This window comes from Ranitomeya variabilis, chromosome 1, assembly GCF_051348905.1.
Source record: "Ranitomeya variabilis isolate aRanVar5 chromosome 1, aRanVar5.hap1, whole genome shotgun sequence".
NCBI classification, from domain to species: Eukaryota; Metazoa; Chordata; class Amphibia; order Anura; family Dendrobatidae; genus Ranitomeya; species Ranitomeya variabilis.
In genome coordinates this window covers 982,046,630-982,067,748 of record NC_135232.1, presented here as the reverse complement: position 1 = coordinate 982,067,748, position 21,119 = coordinate 982,046,630, and the positions used below count along the sequence as shown (strand labels likewise).

General features: G+C 41.8%; 1 protein-coding gene across 1 annotated transcript in view; it reads right to left on the bottom strand.

Annotated features, from left to right (window-relative positions):
* The window catches only part of RXFP1 (relaxin family peptide receptor 1), a 577,565-nt gene that overhangs the window by 55,261 nt on the left and 501,185 nt on the right, over positions 1-21,119 (bottom strand). The window contains exons 14-16 of the mRNA XM_077279409.1: positions 19,957-20,028; positions 18,268-18,497; positions 3,716-4,126 (exon numbers count right to left, since the gene is read on the bottom strand). Of these exons, the coding sequence (XP_077135524.1) occupies positions 3,716-4,126; positions 18,268-18,497; positions 19,957-20,028 (713 nt within the window). The remainder of the gene's footprint in view (positions 1-3,715; positions 4,127-18,267; positions 18,498-19,956; positions 20,029-21,119) is intronic.

Here is a 21,119-nt window from a genome sequence, read left to right as displayed (position 1 = left end):
TAATACCTCCTCAGACAGGGTAATTTTTCTGTCTAAACGCCCCTCACAATGGTGCTGTGCATATAGAATCTCATGTTGTAAGGATCTAGTATGGTATTGAGCCCATTGGACTGCTGGAATACAGGAGGTGAGTGACCCTAGGAGGGATATGGCTTTCCTTAGTGACATGTGAGGGCTGTCCTTTGCTAAACTAACTTTTGAGATTATGGTCATCTTTTTGGATTCTGGGAGGAGACACCTCTGACTTACGGAGTCCAGATGTAGTCCCAGGAAGGACTGGAGGGTTTCTGAAACCAGCCTGGATTTTTTGAAATTCACAATCCATCCTAATGCCTGTAAAGATAAAATAGTATTAGCCAGGCGCTCTTTACATTAGGAGGCAGATTTTCCTACTACTAGAAAATCATCTAGATAGGGCATGATTAGTGTATCCTGTTGATGTAGATAAGCCATCAGCTCCAGCATAAGTTTTGTGAACACTCAAGGAGCCATCAAAAGCCGAACGGCATTGTTGCAAACTGGAAATGTCGGGTTTGACCTGCCAAGATTGACCGCCAGCCTGAGGTACTGCTGGTGTTCGGCGTGAATAGGAAGATGATAATACGCATCCCTCAAGTCTAGCCGGCCATAAAACACCTGGAGAAAAAAAGTTTGATAGTAGACCTGATTGATTCCATCTTAAAGGTACATTCATACAGAAAGGTATTCAATTTCCTAAGATTTATTATAGTACGAAATGAACCATCAGGTTTGAGGACAAGGAATAAAGGGAAAAAAAATCCCCTTCCTTCCTGACCCTTTGGCACTTCTACTAGAACCTTTTTGGCCAAAAGACTGAAGATTTCTAATTGGAGCGCCTCCTGTTGTTCTGGCGCACTAAGGGATGTCAGTATGAATGTATCCTGTGGAATCCGACAAAACTCCAATTTCATCCCAGATTTTATTAGGTGAAGGATCCACTGACTTGATGATAGATGTCTTCATTTGTGGTGAAAAAATTTTAACCTACCACCTACTGGGGTTTTCATACTATCAGTATCTATTACGTTTAGTTGTATCGGATCCACTAAACAAGGCACCTCTTTGCCTTGTTTCTTTCGAATCCCAGCGGTCTTTTTGCGGCTCATATGGCTTCCTTCCATTAAATGGCTGTCTTCTATACGCCCTCCTGTAGGAAGGAAGAAATTGTTTAGGGAATCCCTTCCTTCTCTCCCCTGCTTTAGTGAGTAAATCATCCAGCACTTTTCCAAATAGGAACTCACCCTGACATGGAATAGTACAAAGTCTAGATTTGGACTGTGCATCCCCTTTCCAGCCCTTTAGCCATTGGCTCGTCGAGCCGTGCTAACCAGGCCGGCCGACCTAGCCGCCAGACGCAAAGAATCTGCTGATACGTCGGCTAAAAATGCTGCGGCATCTTTGATCAATGGAATTGTCTGTAGGACTTTTTCTCTCGCCACCTTCCCTTTGACGTGTTGCTCCAGCTGATCTATCCAGACTAATAGTGACCTTGCTGTGCATGTGCCGGAGATGGCAGGTTTGAAAGCTTAGGTGTTTGTTTCCCAGGACCTTTTAAGCAATGCTTCAGTCTTGCGGTCCAGTAGGTCCGACAAGACTCCTGCATCCTCCACTGGTAGAAACGACTGTTTTGAGGTGGATGCAACAGCCGCATCTACTTTTGGAATCTTAAACCATACGGCCAGCTCCTCGTCACTAAAAGGGTAACGCCTTTTAGAAGAGGATGGGAGGAATCCTTTACCTTGTCTGTCCCATTCCTTTTTAACAGGGCAGAGACCACTGGAAAGGCCTGCCGCTTCTTCTGCGCTAGTCCAGCAAACATTATATCTTGTGCGAACCAAAACTCTTTCGTGTCTGGGCACCCCATTGTATTCCTAACAGATTTCACAAGATTATCTATGCTATCAATGGGGAAGAAAGTTCTGCCCTCGTCATCTGATGAACTAGATGACAAACCAGAGGGACAAGATGATCGGATCAAGCCCTCTTCGGATCCTGAACTTGAGACCGGGAGGGGACTCTGTTCCCCTGTTTCTTTGAACCCTTGCACTCCAGAGCCTGAATTTCCTGTCTGACCAAGGCTCTGACATTTGTGGTTACTACTGCAGCCTCCTCTTGCAAGGTCTGATCAATGCAACCTGGGCATAACCGTTTGGGGCAGGTGAGTGCATTGGCCCAGGAATCTTCATTACATGCAGGTATTCCAGGGAATCCTATAGGAACAGGAAACCAACTGAGGAGGAGAGGGGGACCGCCCCTTTTATTTCTGTAGGTTTCCTGTTCCTATTGGCGGATCCCTCTCTCATGTGGGTGCTATCGTGGTGAAGAGTAAAAATTAACTTTATCCCCCCTACAGCCGTTCTGGTTTCAGTTACAGGCACGGTGCCGGCGCTGATTCAGTCAACGCTCTGTATAGGCAGCTGTAACTAAGCCCCCAACCCTGGCTGATGCTGGCTCTGCATTAGGGTTGGCTGTCAGTCAGTGGTGGGGCATGGTTACAGCTGCTGCTCTATATTCTCAGAGCATTGACTGAACCTGTGCCACCCCCGTGACTGAAACTGGAAAGCTATGGAGGGAATAAAGATAATTTTCTCCCCGCAGCATTCAGCTAAGTGTGGGGATCGGGCAGGTTAAAATAACGCTATTTACCTGCAGATTAATATAATTTTTTCTGGTGACAGGTTCCCTTTAAAAGGGATGTCTAATTTTCTTTCTTCAGGCACCGCTTCTCTGCTACTCGGCTTCCTGCTTGCCAGGGGTCTGTGCACTCCTGAATTTTGCTGGTTCATATCAGCGGCATGGTCACGTCGCTGGTCAGAACTGAGGTGCAAGCGTAAGCAGATTTCCCTTTGCAGATGAGAGGAGCGCAGGGGCACTGAAGTATGAGGGATATGTATGTCATTGATCTTTAAGGGGTTAAGCAGGCCATACACTTAAGATTGTTGTCTGACAAATGCACAGCTATTCCATCCGATCCCAGAGCTCAGCCTAGCTTTCACGTGTTGTGAATGTGAACTGAAGAATAAGCCACTACCAGCTACTATTAACACCAGTTTATCTTCCCTGAGATGAGACAAAAGGATTGAAATCCTACAGCCTCATCCAACAGCAGATGTTAAGAGAAAATTGCTACATTCCTATACACACTAGATGTTTGACCAATCCCACTGACAATGGCGGGTTCCACCAACATTGATCTACCATGTACGGCTTGCATTACCTTGGCTGCTTAAAATCAAATTCAAGTAATCTATCCCAATGGATTCCATTATAATAGTGACCAAAATAGGTCACTTACCATGCTTCTTGTGCTCATTGTCTCCCGAAGACTCAATATGTTGCAAGTAAGCAGCTGCTGTCCTATAAACTTAGGCCCAGAGTCATAACTAGGCTTTTCTACATGCAAGGCACAGATTCAGTCATTTTTCTAACCCTGTATCTTAAGTAATCAAAGTAGAGTGAGTTCTTGGTAGCCCCTGACATCCAGGCCTTCGGGCACATACTCCTCCAAGAAAAACATAGATTAGTGGACGGCGTGAAGTTTCACAGTAAAGGACATAGATCTATAAAACCATCATGTAAGTTAACAGGATATTTTCAGCGTTGATGGACTTTTTTCGCCAACCTTCACTAAAACGTCTTAATGAGAACATTCTTTTTATTTTTAGCAGAGTTAACAGATTTTTCAGTGGCTTACCCAGGAAGATGGCTACAGAGTAGATCTGAGCTGCGGTGCTTTCTGGCTGTTCTGAGTGTAGGGGGAAACAGACCCCATTAGTTCCATAATAGTTATGAAATATATCTTCATTACTGAGGGGTAGAAAGGCTATAATAAAACCGATAATCCAAATAAGTATTAAGGAGGTTATTGTCCTGCATTTTCCTGGTTTCAGACATCTGAAAGGATACACTATGCAAATGTATTTTTCCACAGTCAGGTAGGTAAGAAGTAAGACTGACACTTCTGTGGAGAGTATGGCCAGTGATCCAACCAGCCGACATTGTGTGCTGTCCATCCAGGCCTGGGCATTCTTGTTGTATTCTCCTCTGTATTTCAGATCATAATATCCAACAACAAATAGGTATAATCCCATTAGGCAATCAGCACCTGGAAAACAAGTATTAATGGTAGCTACGTAGTATGGATTTCTATACATTACATGTGTCCAGTAAGATTTTTAATACCTGAGCTGGATATGACTGATGCCAAAGTTGTGTCCAAGTCCTGCACTTGTAGCTGGATCCGAAAATGCTTAATGCAAAAACACATGACCTTACATATGTAATTTAATATGTAATATACTCGATGTAAAAGTGTTATAGAGATAGACTCATCGTCAGTGAATGAAAGGTGTGTCTGCTTCTACTGTATACAGTGGGGCAAAAAAGTATTTAGTCATTCAGCAATAGTGCAAGTTCCACCACTTAAAAAGATGAGAGGCGTCTGTAATTTACATCATAGGTAGACCTCAACTATGTGAGACAAACTGAGAAAAAAAAATCCAGAAAATCAAATTGTCTGTTTTTTTTATCATTTTATTTGCATATTATGGTGGAAAATAAGTATTTGGTCAGAAACAAAATTTCATCTCAATACTTTGTAATATATCCTTTGTTGGCAATGACAGAGGTCAAACGTTTTCTGTAAGTCTTCACAAGGTTGCCACACACTGTTGTTGGTATGTTGGCCCATTCCTCCATGCAGATCTCCTCTAGAGCAGTGATGTTTTTGGCTTTTCGCTTGGCAACACGGACTTTCAACTCCCTCCAAAGGTTTTCTATAGGGTTGAGATCTGGAGACTGGCTAGGCCACTCCAGGACCTTGAAATGCTTCTTACGAAGCCACTCCTTCGTTGCCCTGGGGGTGTGCTTTGGATCATTGTCATGTTGAAAGACCCAGCCACGTTTCATCTTCAATGCCCTTGCTGATGGAAGGAGGTTTGCACTCAAAATCTCACGATACATGGCCCCATTCATTCTTTCATGTACCCGGATCAGTCGTCCTGGCCCCTTTGCAGAGAAACAGCCCCAAAGCATGATGTTTCCACCACCATGCTTTACAGTAGGTATGGTGTTGGATGGATGCAACTCAGTATTCTTTTTCCTCCAAACACAACAAGTTGTGTTTCTACCAAACAGTTCCAGTTTGGTTTCATCAGACCATAGGACATTCTCCCAAAACTCCTCTGGATCATCCAAATGCTCTCTAGCAAACTTCAGACGGGCCCGGACATGTACTGGCTTAAGCAGTGGGACACGTCTGGCACTGCAGGATCTGAGTCCATGGTGGCGTAGTGTGTTACTTATGGTAGGCCTTGTTACATTGGTCCCAGCTCTCTGCAGTTCATTCACTAGGTCCCCCCGCGTGGTTCTGGGATTTTTGCTCACCGTTCTTGTGATCATTCTGACCCCACGGGGTGGGATTTTGCGTGGAGCCCCAGATCGAGGGAGATTATCAGTGGTGTTGAATGTCTTCCATTTTCTAATTATTGCTCCCACTGTTGATTTCTTCACTCCAAGCTGGTTGGCTATTGCAGATTCAGTCTTCCCAGCCTGGTGCAGGGCTACAATTTTGTTTCTGGTGTCCTTTGACAGCTCTTTGGTCTTCACCATAGTGGAGTTTGGAGTCAGACTGTTTGAGGGTGTGCACAGGTGTCTTTTTATACTGATAACAAGTTTAAACAGGTGCCATTACTACAGGTAATGAGTGGAGGAAAGAGGAGACTCTTAAAGAAGAAGTTACAGGTCTGTGAGAGCCAGAAATCTTGATTGTTTGTTTCTGACCAAATACTTATTTTTCACCATAATATGCAAATAAAATGATAAAAAAACAGACAATGTGACTTTCTGGATTTTTTTTCTCAGTTTGTCTCCCATAGTTGAGGTCTACCTATGATGAAAATTACAGACGCCTCTCATCTTTTTAAGTGGTGGAACTTGCACTATTGCTGACTGACTAAATACTTTTTTGCCCCACTGTATCTACTGCAATATCCTTATATGCTTGTATTATTGGCTCTGATCGTGGAGAAGAGAGTTAATCCAGAATTATGAGGTCCCAGGACGATCCCCAACTCTGCTACATCCGGATGGTGAATCAAATAATTACCCCCAGCTATTAGAACGCATCAACACTATAATCAGCAACTACCAGTGGGAAACATGCAGCATCCAGAATAACTAGTAATGGATATACGTTCAACGCTATATAGATAGAATCATATAAGAAAAATGCGTATAATGAACAAGTAATATAACAATCTTTATTAGAAAGAGAAAAAAAAAGGGGATATAATCCCTATGAAACATACAAAACATTAAAACTGGTAGCCACAGGTGTGTCCAAATGGTGAGCCAAAAAGATATTGGTGGCACCACTACTGAGTGGGTATTGTGGCAAAAGAATAATAAAACTAAATAGCCATGTTGCTAGCACTATAATGGTACCAAGGGTGACTGCAGACACACAATCATAAAACAATCATTGTATTGACCATTGTATCCAACCACTATGGCGTGCGCCGATACCCACTGCACAAGATTACATGTATAGAATTGGCAGCAACATGACAAGAAGATTGCACAATCAAAAGAAGGAATGCATAATACTTTACCAACACTCAGAAGATGGTGCCACAGCCCCTACGCGCGTTTCGGCAACATGCCTTCGTCAGGGGGAGTGCTACCAGTTTTAATGTTTTGTATGTTTCATAGGGATTATATCCCTTTTTTTTCTCTTTCTAATAAAGATTGTTATATTACTTGTTCATTATACGCATTTTTCTTATATGATTCTACATCCGGATGGTGTGGCGAGCGGTGACATCAGTACCGTGATCACTCACCACACCAGCCAGAATGCAGTTAGAGAAATTTCCAGCTACAGTGACGGGGTTACTGACGGTCACAGGCAGCGGTTCCCATGGTAAGCTCAGTGTGAGGTGGCCTATGAACTGCAAGTAACCTTACTGACATCACACACTGTGAGTGGACACATCAGTCAGTTTAAAGATATTAATAGGCTGGGAACCTTTATGGTTATTGGCCCCTTCCAAGAATAATTACACCAGCCCCCATGCTGTCTGCTTTCTCTCAGCTGGTTAGTAAAATTAGTAAAATTAGTCAAATTAAGAGGGACCCCATGTCGTTTTTCTTTTAAATGTTTTTATTTAATACACACTATTCACAGACGGAGGGTGCCGACTCCAACTCTCATCAGTGTCGCCTGGTCGCTCTGATCGCAGGGAGACTAGGGGACAATGATGAGAGTTTGATTCAGCACCCGGCGCATGGGAACAGCGTTAACGGTAAAGCTTTTCCCAGATGCTGGTATGTGTCAAACTGATGACACACGGTGACACGGATATCCTCCATGTGTTATCAGTGTGCACTTTTGTGGGATGTAATGCGAACAATGCTATCAGCAAAAAACGGACATGTCTACGTGCTTTGCACACAGACACATGGTCCGTGGAAACACACTGACATGTGAGCAGACCCATAGATTTGAATGGGTCTGCATGTGTAAGTGTCTATAGGACGTGTGTAAACTGTCACTACACATATTGACGTGTGAAGAGGGCCTTTGGGTGATTTCACGCAAATTACTTTTTGGAGTAAAATGGCTTTTGTAACTTTTAATTTTTTAAGGAGCCAGAGCAAATAGTGGATCTAGCAAGATAATGAAAAGTCTAAATCCTTGTTTAATATTGTCCACTCAATTTGAATTCACTTGATTTGGCCTAAAAAATTTATTTAAAACTGCAATGACATTTTCCAGATGTGTATATATATACACTGCTCACAAAAATAAAGGGGACACTAAAATCCCACAATCTAGATATCACTGAATGAAATATTCCAGTTGTAAATCTTTATTCATTATATAGTGGAATGTGTTGAGAACAATAAAACCTAAAAATGATCAACGTAAATCACAACTAATATCCCACGGAGGTCTGGCGTTGGAATGATGCTCAAAATCAAAGTGGAAAATGAAGTTACAGGCTGATCCAACTTCAGTGGAAATGCCTCAAGAAAAGGAAATGATGCTCAGTAGTGTGTGTGGCCTCCATGTGCCTGAATGACCTCCCTACAATGCCTGGGCATGCTCCTGATGAGGCAGCGGTTGGTCTCCTGAGGGATCTCCTCCCAGACCTGGACCAAAGCATCCACTAACTCCTGGACAGTCTATGGTGCAACGTGATGTTGGTGGATGTTGTGAGATATGATGTCCCAGATGTGTTCAATCGGATTCAGGTCTGGGGAACCGGCGGGCCAGTCCATAGCTTCAATGCCTTCATCTTGCAGGAACTGCTGACACAATCCAGCCACATGAGGTCTGGCATTGTCCTGCATTCCTCTAGTGTTAGGGTCGTGACCGACCCGTTTTAGGTTTTAAATGCATACAAATTCTACATACATTTGTTTATTACATCAAGACTTTTTGACTTTTTCAGGAACTTCTTTTTAAACAAAATACAATAAAAAAAAACTATTTTACTAAATTGTAAAATGCTCTTATTAACCCCTTAAGCCCGTATGACGTACTATACCGTCGAGGTGGGGTGGGCCTTAATTCCCGGTGACGGGATAGTACGTCATACGCGATCGGCCGCGCTCACGGGGGGAGCGCGGCCGATCGCGGCCGGGTGTCGGCTGCATATCGCAGCTGACATCCGGCACTATGTGCCAGGAGCGGTCACGGACCGCCCCCGGCACATTAACCCCCGGCACACCGCGATCAAACATGATCGCGGTGTACCGGCGGTACAGGGAAGCATCGCGCAGGGAGAGGGCTCCCTGCGTGCTTCCCTGAGACGATCGGTACAAGGTGATGTACTCACCTCGTACCGAACGTCTTCTCCCTGCAGGCCCCGGATCCAAAATGGCCGAGGGGCTGTATCCGGGTCCTGCAGGGAGCACTTCCGGGTCGGAGCAGGCTGCAGATGAAAGCTGCAGCCTGCTCCGATGAAAGTATGATCGCGGATCTGATAGAGTGCTGTGCACACTATCAGATCTGCGATCTGTAATGTCCCCCCCTGGGACAAAGTAAAAAAGTAAAAAAAAAAATTTCCACATGTGTAAAAAAAAAAAAAAAAAATTCCTAAATAAATAATAATAAAAAAAAAAATATTATTCCCATAAATACATTTCTTTATCTAAAAAAAAAAAAAAAAACAATAAAAGTACACATATTTAGTATCGCCGCGTCCGTAACGACCCGACCTATAAAACTGGCCCACTAGTTAACCCCTTCAGTAAACACCGTAAGAAAAAAAAAAAAAACGAGGCAAAAAACAACGCTTTATTACCATACCGCCGAACAAAAAGTGGAATAACACGCGATCAAAAAGACGGATATAAATAACCATGTTACCGCTGAAAACGTCATCTTGTCCCGCAAAAAACGAGCTGCCATACAGCATCATCAGCAAAAAAATAAAAAAGTTATAGTCCTCAGAATAAAGCGATGCCAAAATAATTATTTTTTCTATAAAATAGTTTTTATCGTATAAAAGTGTCAAAACATAAAAAAATGATATAAATAAGGTATCGCTGTAATCGTACTGACCCGATGAATAAAACTGCTTTATCAATTTTACCAAGCGCAGAACGGTATAAACGCCTCTCCCAAAAGAAATTCATGAATAGCTGGTTTTTGGTTATTCTGCCTCACAAAAATCGGAATAAAAAGTGATAAAAAATGGTCACGTGTCCGAAAATGTTACCAATAAAAACGTCAACTCGTCCCGCAAAAAACAAGACCTCACATGACTCTGTGGACCAAAATGTGGAAAAATTATAGGTCTCAAAATGTGGAGACGCAAAAACTTTTTTGCTATAAAAAGCGTCTTTTAGTCTGGTTTCACACTTGCGTTTTTATCTGCATGCGTTTTTTAAAAAAACCGCATGTGTGAAAAAATGCATGTAAACGCGGTAAAACGCATGCGTTTTTATAGAAAAACATAAGAAAACAAGAAAAAAACAAAAAACCCTAACCCTACCCCTAACCCTACCCCTAACCTGAAATACGTGGCACTGAAATACGTGGCACTGAAATATACGTTTATATACGTATATACGTATATAAGTGCCACGATATTTCAGTGGCCACGTATTTAAGTGCCACGTATTTAAGTGCCACGTATTTAAGTGCCACGTATTTAAGTGCCACGTATTTAAGTGCCACGTATTTAAGTGCCACGTATTTACGTGCCACGTATTTTTCAGTGCCTGAAATACGTGGCACTGAAATATCGTGGCACTGAAATATCGTGGCACTGAAGTATTTACGTGCCACATATTTTTCAGTGCCTGAAATACGTGGCACTGAAATACGTGGCACTGAAATATCGTGGCACTGAAATATCGTGGCACTGAAATATCGTGGCACTTAAATACGTGGCACTTAAATACGTGGCACTTAAATACGTGGCTCTTAAATACGTGGCACTTATATACGTGGCACTTATATACGTGGCACTTATGACTGTCAGAAAATGTTCAGTAAACGGTTAGGGGTGAGGTTAGGGGTAGGGTTTCAGGTAGAATTGGGGAGTTTCCACTGTTCAGGCACATCAGGGGCTCTCCAAACGCGACATGGCGTCCAATCTCAATTCCAGCCAATTCTGTGTTGAAAAAGTAAAACAGTGCTCCTTCCCTTCCGAGCTCTCCCGTGCGTCCAAAAAGGGGTTTACCCCAACATATGGGGTATCTGCGTACTAGGGACAAATTGAACAACAACTTCTGGGGTCCAAGTTCTCTTGTTATCCTTGGGAAAATAAAAATTTGGGGGGCTAAAAATCATTTTTGTGGGAAAAAAAATATGTTTTATTTTCACGGCTCTGCGTTATAAACTGTAGTGAAACACTTGGGGGTTCAAAGTTCTCACAACACATCTAGATAAGTTCCTTGGGGGGTCTAGTTTCCAATATGGGGTCACTTGTGGGGGGTTTGTACTGTTTGGGTACATCAGGGGCTCTGCAAATGCAACGTGACGCCTGCAGACCAATCCATTTAAGTCTGCATTCCAAATGGCGCTCCTTCCCTTCCGAGCTCTGTCATGCGCCCAAACAGTGGTTCCCCCCCACATAGGGGGTATTAGCGTACTCAGGACAAATTGGACAACAACTTTTAGGGTCCAATTTATCCTGATACCCTTGTGAAAATACAAAACTGGGGGCTAAAAAATCATTTTTGTGAAAAAAAAAAATAATTTTTATTTTCACAGCTCTGCGTTATAAACTGTAGTGAAACACTTGGGGGTTCAAAGTTCTCACAACACATCTAGATAAGTTCCTTGGGGGGTCTAGTTTCCAATATGGGGTCACTTGTGGGGGGTTTGTACTGTTTGGGTACATCAGGGGCTCTGCAAATGCAACGTGACGCCTGCAGACCAATCCATTTAAGTCTGCATTCCAAATGGCGCTCCTTCCCTTCCGAGCTCTGTCATGCGCCCAAACAGTGGTTCCCCCCCACATAGGGGGTATCACCGTACTCAGGACAAATTGGACAACAACTTTTAGGGTCCAATTTATCCTGATACCCTTGTGAAAATACAAAACTGGGGGCTAAATTTCATTTTTGTGAAAAAAAAAAATATATATTTTCACGGCTCTGCGTTATAAACTGTAGTGAAACACTTGGGGGTTCAAAGTTCTCACAACACATCTAGATAAGTTCCTTGGGGGGTCTAGTTTCCAATATGGGGTCACTTGTGGGGGGTTTGTACTGTTTGGGTACATCAGGGGCTCTGCAAATGCAACGTGACGCCTGCAGACCAATCCATTTAAGTCTGCATTCCAAATGGCGCTCCTTCCCTTCCGAGCTCTGTCATGCGCCCAAACAGTGGTCCCCCCCCACAAATGGGGTATCAGCGTACTCCAGACAAATTGGACAACAACTTTTGGGGTCCAATTTATCCTGATACCCTTGTGAAAATACAAAACTGGGGGCTAAAAAATCATTTTTGTGAAAAAAAAAAAATAATTTTTATTTTCACGGCTCTGCGTTATAAACTGTAGTGAAACACTTGGGGGTTCAAAGCTCTCAAAACACATCTAGATAAGTTCCTTAGGGGGTCTACTTTCCAAAATGGTGTCACTTGTGGGGGGGTTTAATGTTTAGGTACATCAGGGGCTCTCCAAACGCAACATGGCATCCCATCTTAATTCCAGTAAATTTTGCATTGAAAAGTAAAATAGCGCTTCTTCCCTTCTGAGCTCTGCTATGCGCCCAAACAATGGTTTACACCCACATATGGGGTATCGTCGTACTCAGGACAAATTGCACAACAACTTTTGTGGTCTAATTTCTTCTCTTACCCTTGGGGAAATAAAAAAATGGGGGTGAAAAGATCATTTTTGTGAAAAAATATGATTTTTTATTTTTACGGCTCTGCATTGTAAACTTCTGTGAAGCACTTGTTGGGTCAAAGTGCTCAACACACATCTAGATAAGTTCCTTAAGGGGTCTACTTTCCAAAATGGTGTCACTCGTGGGGGGTTTCAATGTTTAGGCACATTAGGGGCTCTCCAAACGCAACATGGCGTCCCATCTCAATTCCAGTCAATTTTGCATTGAAAAGTCAAATGGCGCTCCTTCCCTTCTGAGCTCTGCCCTGCGCCCAAACAATGGTTTACACCCACATATGGGGTATCAGTGTACTCAGGACAAGTTGCACAACAATTTTTGGGGTCCAATTTCTTCTCTTACCCTTGGGAAAATAAAAAATTGGGGGTGAAAAGATCATTTTTGTGAAAAAATATGATTTTTTATTTTTACGGCTCTGCATTATAAACTTCTGTAAAGCACTTGTTGGGTCAAAGTGCTCACCACACATCTAGATAAGTTCCTTAGGGGGTCTACTTTCCAAAATGGTGTCACTCGTGGGGGGTTTCAATGTTTAGGCACATCAAGGGCTCTCTAAATGCAACATGGCGTCCCATCTCAATTCCAGTCAATTTTGCATTGAAAAGTCAAATGGCGCTCCTTCCCTTCCGAGCTCTGCCCTGCGCCCAAACAATGGTTTACACCCACATATGGGGTATCAGCGTACTCAGGACAAATTGCACAACAATTTTTGGGGTCCAATTTCTTCTCTCACCCTTGGGAAAATAAAAAATTGGGGGTGAAAAGATCATTTTTGTGAAAAAATATGATTTTTTATTTTTACGGCTCTGCATTATAAACTTCTGTAAAGCACTTGTTGGGTCAAAGTGCTCACCACACATCTAGATAAGTTCCTTAGGGGGTCTACTTTCCAAAATGGTGTCACTTGTTAGGGGTTTCAATGTTTAGGCACATCAGGGGCTCTCCAAATGCAACATGGCGTCCCATCTCAATTCCAGTCAATTTTGCATTGAAAAGTCAAATGGCGCTCCTTTGCTTCCAAGCTCTGCCATGCGCCCAAACTGTGGTTTACCCCCACATATGGGGTATCAGCGTACTCAGGACAAATTGTACAACAACTTTTGGGGTCTATTTTCTCCTGTTACCCTTGGTAAAATAAAACAAGTTGGAGCTGAAATAAATTTTGTGTGAAAAAAAGTTAAATGTTCATTTTTATTTAAACATTCCAAAAATTCCTGTGAAACACCTGAAGGGTTAATAAACTTCTTGAAAGTGGTTTTGAGTACCTTGAGGGGTGCAGTTTTTAGAATGGTGTCACACTTGGGTATTTTCTATCATATAGACCCGTCAAAATGACTTCAAATGAGATGTGGTCCCTAAAAAAAAATGGTGTTGTAAAAATGAGAAATTGCTGGTCAACTTTTAACCCTTATAACTCCGTCACAAAAAAAAAATTTGGTTCCAAAATTGTGCTGATGTAAAGTAGACATGTGGGAAATGTTATTTATTAAGTATTTTGTGTGACATATGTCTGTGATTTAAGGGCATAAAAATTCAAAGTTGGAAAATTGCGAAATTTTCAAAATTTTCGCCAACTATTCGTTTTTTTCACAAATAAACGCAAGTTATATCGAAGAAATTTTACCACTAACATGAAGTACAATATGTCACGAGAAAACAATGTCAGAATCGCCAAGATCTGTTGAAGCGTTCCAGAGTTATAACCTCATAAAGGGACAGTGGTCAGAATTGTAAAAATTGGCCTGGTCATTAACGTGCAAACCACCCTCGGGGCTTAAGGGGTTAAAATTATAACATTTGTGTTGTTGGGGTCAATTTTGACCCAGGTCTAATATAAGAGTAAAAAAAAATAATAAGTCCCAAAACTGAACTCATAAACACAATATAAACCAACAGCCCACAGCCAGCTCTACCTCCAACAACTTGAGTTAGGGACATGTCCAGGCATGTATGGCCAAATCAGCTTACAGTTGGTACTTTGCAGAGTATACATCTCCAGTTTACACATGCAACAATGAGGAGAAGATTTGATGTAAGCCAAATTCTGGATTATATCTTAGATGATAATGAATCAGAGGACACAAAGCAGCAAACTGATACAGATGAACAGGTTTCTGAGGAGGAAGATGATGTGGAGTATCAACCGGAAGACACAGACAGTTCTGATCAGTCTGATGAGGAGGTCACTGGTGCTGAAGCTGCTCCCGCTGAAAGATTCAAATCCAAAAGTGGCAAGATCAGTTGGAGCTCAGTACCTCCAGATGTACATGGCAGGGCAGATGCTGCAAATGTCATAAAAATGACCCCAGGGATCACAAGGTTTGCTGTGACAAGAGTAAGTGACATCAAGACATGTTTTGATCTGTTTATGCCATTGTCAATAAAAAAAAAGTCATTATTGCTATGACAAACCTTGAAGGAAAAAAAGTCCACCGCAACATGTGGAATGACCTTCATGATGATGTCCTGGATGCCAACATTGGTGTTCTTCTCCTTGCTGGAGTGTACAAATCCTGCAATGAGGCCACTGATAGTCTCTGGGACGCATCGACAGGCAGGAATATTTTCCGGGCAACAATGTTACTTCAAAAGTTTCAAATGATATCAAGAGTCCTCAGATTTGACAACAGAGACACCAGAACAAAATCTGACAAACTTGCTCCCATCAGGGATGTTTGGGAGAAATGGGTGCAGCTCCTTCCACAGATGTTCAACCCAGGGCCAGAGGTGACAGTAGACGAACGTTTTCTCCCTTTCCGCTGAAAATGCCCCTTCCGGCAATACATGCCAAGTAAGCCAGGCAAATACGGCATAAAAATCTGGGCAGCCTGTGATGCAAAAACTAGCTATGCATAGAATCTACAGATTTACACAGGCAAGTCTGCAAGTGGCATCCCTGAAAAAAACAAGGAAAACGTGTAGTCCTCGATATGACTACTGGACTGCAGGGTCACAACATTACTTGTGACAATTTTTTTACCAGCTATGACCTTGGACAAGAACTGCTCAGGAGGAAAATCATCATGGTGGGCACAGTGAAAAAAACCAAACCTGAGCTGCCCGCTGAATTGTTGCAGATGAAGGACAGGGCTCCACTTTCCTCAAAGTTTGTTTTTACAGACACCACCACTGCTGTTTCATGCTGCCCCAAAAAACGACGGAATGTGGTACTGATGTCCACACTTCACAAAGATGCAGCTGTGTCATCAGGAAGTGACAAAAAGCCCAGAATCATCCTGGACTATAACAAAAACAAAGCAGGAGTGGACAACCTGGACAAGTTGACTGCCACCTACACTTGCCAGCGAATGACTAGGAGATGGCCAATGGTTGTATTTTACAACATCCTTGATGTGTCAGCATGCAATTCATTTGTGTTGTGGACCCACATTCACCAAGGATGGAATTCAAAGAAAAAAAACAAGCGGAGGATGTTTCTTGAGGAACTAGGAAGATCCCTTGTCAAGGCACACATTGACCAAAGGGAACGAGTGCCCCGAGACCCAGCCGCTGCAGCCTTGGTCCGACAACTCCAGAGCTCAAGAAGGCCTTTGTCCACACCCACAGCAACACAAAGAGCATCATCACCAGCATCCTCCTCAACCAGGCCTGCCTCAACATCAACCACAACAGCCACAACCCCAGTGAGACCACCTGATTCTAAAAGAAAGAGGTGTCAGGTCTGCCCTAGCAATAAGGACAGAAAGACAAACACATCGTGCTTCGCCTGCAAAAAATACCTCTGCAAAGAACACACAAAAAGTGTCACTTTTTGCCACACATGCATCTAAATACTAATGCATCTAAAAACTAGTACTTGATTTCTGTTGATTTGATTTGCTTGATTGATTGTTGTTTGTTTGTTTGACCTAGAAAAGCTACTTTTTATTATTATTATTGCTATTAATGTTAATATAATTTTCATCTTTTATTTGTATTAAAGTTCTATAAAAAAAAAAAATCTGTTTTTTTGCCTTTTTCATAAAGTAGTTAGATATGGGTCAAAATTGACCCGTAACACCATAGATGTTACTAGAGTTAATAATATAAAATATATCTATGTATATTTTTTTTACATTTAAGAAATGTGTTCTAAAACCCTTCAGTAATAGTCAGGTAATATAACAAACGTTTTTAAGTTTATATTATTCTCTTGAGGTTCATTTGACAATATTTTTATATTGAAAATTAAGGGTATGCTCTCAAATGAAAGGCCCAGGGGGCCACAACAAAAATATTAAACTCAATCCTTCCATGGATGAGAAACCCTAACAAGGTAGCTAAGAGGTAAGAAACAAATTGGATCATAAATAACTGTTTTTAGGGTATCCTAGGGGTGATTTAATACATGGGTCAAAACCGACCCGTTAACATAAGAAAGAGTAGCAGAAAGCTAACACTAGAGGAAGGTTAAGAGGAACCCAGGGCCAACCGCACCAGCATATGGTCTCACAAGGGGTCTGAGGATCTCATCTAGGTACCTAATGGCAGTCAGGCTACCTCTGGGGAGCACATGGAGGGCTGTGCAGCCCACCAAAGAAATGCCACACCACACCCTTACTGACTCACTGTCAAACCGGTCATGCTGAAGGATGTTGCAGGCAGCAGACCGCTCTCCATGGCGTCTTCAGACTCTGTCATGTCTGTCACATCTGTGAACCTGCTTTCATCTGTGAAGAGCACAGGGCGCAAGTGGTGAATTTGCCAATCCTGTTGTTCTGTGGCAAATGCCAAGCATCCTGCATGGTGTTGGGCTGTGAGCACAACTCCCATCTATGGACCTTGGCTCGGACACTCAGACCATCCTCATGGAGTCAGTTTCTAACCGTCTGTGCAGACACATGCACATTTGTGGCCTGCTGGAGGTCATTTTGCAGGGCTCTGGCAGTGCTCCTCCTGTTCCTCCTTGCACAAAGGCTGAGGTAGCAGTCCTGCTGCTGGGTTGTTGCCCTCCTACGCCCCCCCTCCACATCTCCTGGTGTATTGGCCTGTCTCCTGGTAGTGCCTCCAGCCTCAGGACACTATGCTGACAGACACAGCAAACTTCGCATTGATGTGCCATCCTGGATGAGCTGCACTACCTGAGCCATTTGTGTAGGTTGTAGAGTCTGTCTCATGCTACCACGAGTGTGAAAGCACAACCAACATTCAAAAGTGACCAAAATATCAGCCAGAAAGCATTGGTACTGAGATGTGGTCTGTGGTCCCCACCTGCAGAACCACTCCTCTATTGAGGGTGTCTTGATAGTTGCCAATAATTTCCATCTGTTATCTAATCCATTTGCACAACAGCATGTGAAATTGATTGTCAAACAGTGTTGCTTTCTAAGTGGACAGTTTTATTTCACAGAAGTTTGATTTACTTGGAGTTATATTCTGTTGTTTAAGTGTTCCCTTTATTTTTCTGAGCAGTGTATATATGTACAGTATGTCTAATCACTTTTTCAAAAATAGAAAGAAGAAATGTTTTAAGGAACTAAATTCTTACTTTTAAATGCAATATAAGGAATATAATATTAACAATGAATAATAATATGAACCCCTTATTGACACTATTACACCTTTTCATGCACATTCTTAGTTTACGGTTTATGGCAATGATAACATAGCTGAGCCCAGTGATGCTCTTGGCCATATTGATATGTTAAAGAGAAGCCATGGGGGAACAATAGAAAAACAGGGGATTCAGGTAATTTTGTCTATCAATGGATATCCCATCAGTGAGACCCACATCTTTCTAGCAATGATCTCATATCCAGTTGTAGGTGATAATTTAAGCAGACCGGAATATCGATTGAAGGCTCTCAATGATTCCATAGCAAGGCGTAAAAAAATAATTCTTAATTCCTGTGAGTTTACCATGTAACTACTTACAACAAAGAGATATGATACACATAGCATGTAGCTTGTTCTCTGATCTGATGTATGGCCGAGTGCAAATGACAAAGATGTTCCCAAAGCAGGTGGCCACAGAAACGACCCAAACAAACACTCGCTGTACTATGCTGGCAAGCAAATTCTCCAGAGAAGAAATGCCATCTGTGTTTGGCTTGCAGTTTCTCACATGAGGAGCGAAGCCACAGTATTGGAATTTCTTAAAATATCTGCGAAGGAAAAAAAAATGTATAAGTACAAGAGATGAATATGAAGTTCAAAAATACAAACAGACAGATACAATACTCATCTACATGTTTCAGGCATAACTAGTGCCCTCAGTGATAATGAATCAAATGGCTGTGCATGCCGGGTTATAATTTGCTGACAGCCAAAAAACTGTCTATGAGATCAAATGACAATAGTAACATAATGGGATTTATGTGTAGTTGGGTGAGCTGAATGCAATTTTTTTAATTATAAGAGTCTGGATATTGGGAAAATACAATTGGCCACATGTGACAAAAGATTGTGATAGGCCAGCTGAGCTTGCTATCTATCAATCAGAGACAATGTTCCCTTTTTTCAGAAGAATTCAGAAAATCATAGTTGATCTTGTTGGTTATTCCGGTTCTGTTCGTGATTATGAATCTAATCACAGCGGAATATAATGTTGCTCTGAACATTGGACTCCAACCATCCATTATTATGCCTTGTTTTTATCAAGGGTTGTGTATTTGGCATCTTAACATTCCCGCTGAGCCAGGGGGCCTGACCTGCTTATTAATTAACATAAAAATGATGAGGTTTACCAACAGTAATCAATTCCCAATTTCTTTAGTTAAAACTAGGTTGGAAATTGAAGCAGGTGAGAACTTTAAGCTGTGATTTTTTTTTCAAATCCAGAGAGAATAATTTGTAATGTGTTGTCATCCTTAAAATAAGTATAATTACTCCAAATGTATAATACGGCAGATGTTTTACAAAAAAGAATTTGAGGATCCGATCATAGTATTCACATGGGGCCTCATTGAAAGTACTCTATAACCATTCATATTCCCTAACAATCAGCAGATTTCCAGAGATACCACCTGTTCCCAAGACATTCTATAAATAACAGAGTTTTGACATTTATGTCTAAACTGTCAGGTGGTGAAACAGAAGAAATCACTGTGTGACACTCGGAATAAATAGCTCAGAGTTTACACGGATAAATCGAATTCTATTATGAGCTACTTTAGGGTAGGACAGATGGTAACTGGTGCCTCTCCAAGATGAGCTTCACAATGGAAGGGCCACATCTAAGCACCATCAGCTCCCTTATGGGTCAACTTATTTTTAGTTCTCTGACTAAGTGTCCTTTTTGTATAAAAAGTTATTTTTGGCCATAGCAATCCATCGAGTTCTAAAAAGAAATTGATGTAGAGACCCACAAATACTGTGTCTCTATTCAAAGATCCACCAGTATTTTCCTTAGAGATTTGTAAGAATAACTACTCATTGACCTGAATCTTCTGAATAAAAATGGAAGTGAGGAATGTGGAGCAGTGTAGGACATCTGAAGGAGCATTCATTTTCATTTCTGAAACCCTTTTATATATTACCCTTCATGGGGTGAGGAAAACATGTACGCGAACATAGCCGTGTGGACAGATATTGTTTGACGAGGATAGCAAAAATGTTACATACATGTGGGTGAGATTTCTGAGTGGCATGAACATTCTTCTCTGAATATTTGGAATTTCAATCCCCTCAAGGCTTCTGCAGCACAAAATAAAAATATATCCATTAGTATAAGGAGTCAAATTCAATATAAAGTGCGGTAGAACACAGTCCTATTCCAGACACTGATAGATTTGGTCACCTAGATAGTAACGTTAGGCTATCTTACTGTATGGATTCCCATCGAAAAAAGACCTTTCAAATTATACATTTTATTAGATATGCTTTAACATTTAAGGGCAATCCAAAATAACAAACAAAAACAAAATTATTTAAAACGTTCACCCTCACAAGCCCTAGGTAGCCCTAACCTCTGGGTCTACCTAACTGCCAAGGTTGGCACCCTAATAATATGAGAATTGGCACCCCTGATCCTCAAATGTCTATCCCTGATGATCCCTATCTTACTGTATGGCCCAAAAGTCTATCATAGGTTTATGTACATATCTACGATCTGGGCAGTCCACATTTTACTATTTAGCACTAATGTCCTTAAACAGTATAAGCAGCTTGTAGGATGTTGTGTAGCTTTGGGGAAAAAGAATTGACTGTCAGACACATCCAGATTTTGCACACAGAAGAAAAACAAGGTTTATTACCATGTTAACCTTCTCCATCTCTGTATACAGAGTGTTGTGCTTGTGTATACAGATTAGAAAGCACTGGTATTGCTTCCTCCACCAGACCTTGTAAATATGTGATCAATGGGTGTAGAGAGTGGGAGCTGCCATGTCGAAGGAGATCCAGTCGTCTCTGCTATGTAGGCAGGAGTCTGAATTTCCCCTTTAACTGAGACTAATATTCCAACCCTAGCTACAGGGAAAATCATCAATAAAAAGAATGTATCAATATGTTAAAATGTCCCCCCCCAATGTTTTTTTAATGATCTTACGGAAGATAAAAATAGTGTAAATAAATGAAGCAATGAAAAAAATTCAATATATGAAATAATTTGTACTTCAAAGGGAATGCAATTTGAATATGTTGTTGTAATGCTGCTGCAGTGCAGTATAGCGCAACCTCCACCAGGGGATGCTGGTGAGGGAAGAGAGGATGCACACACAGTGCAACACCTCAGAGCAGCAACATAAGCGCCACCTGGTGGCGAAAGAGTAGTCAGACGGGCCGAG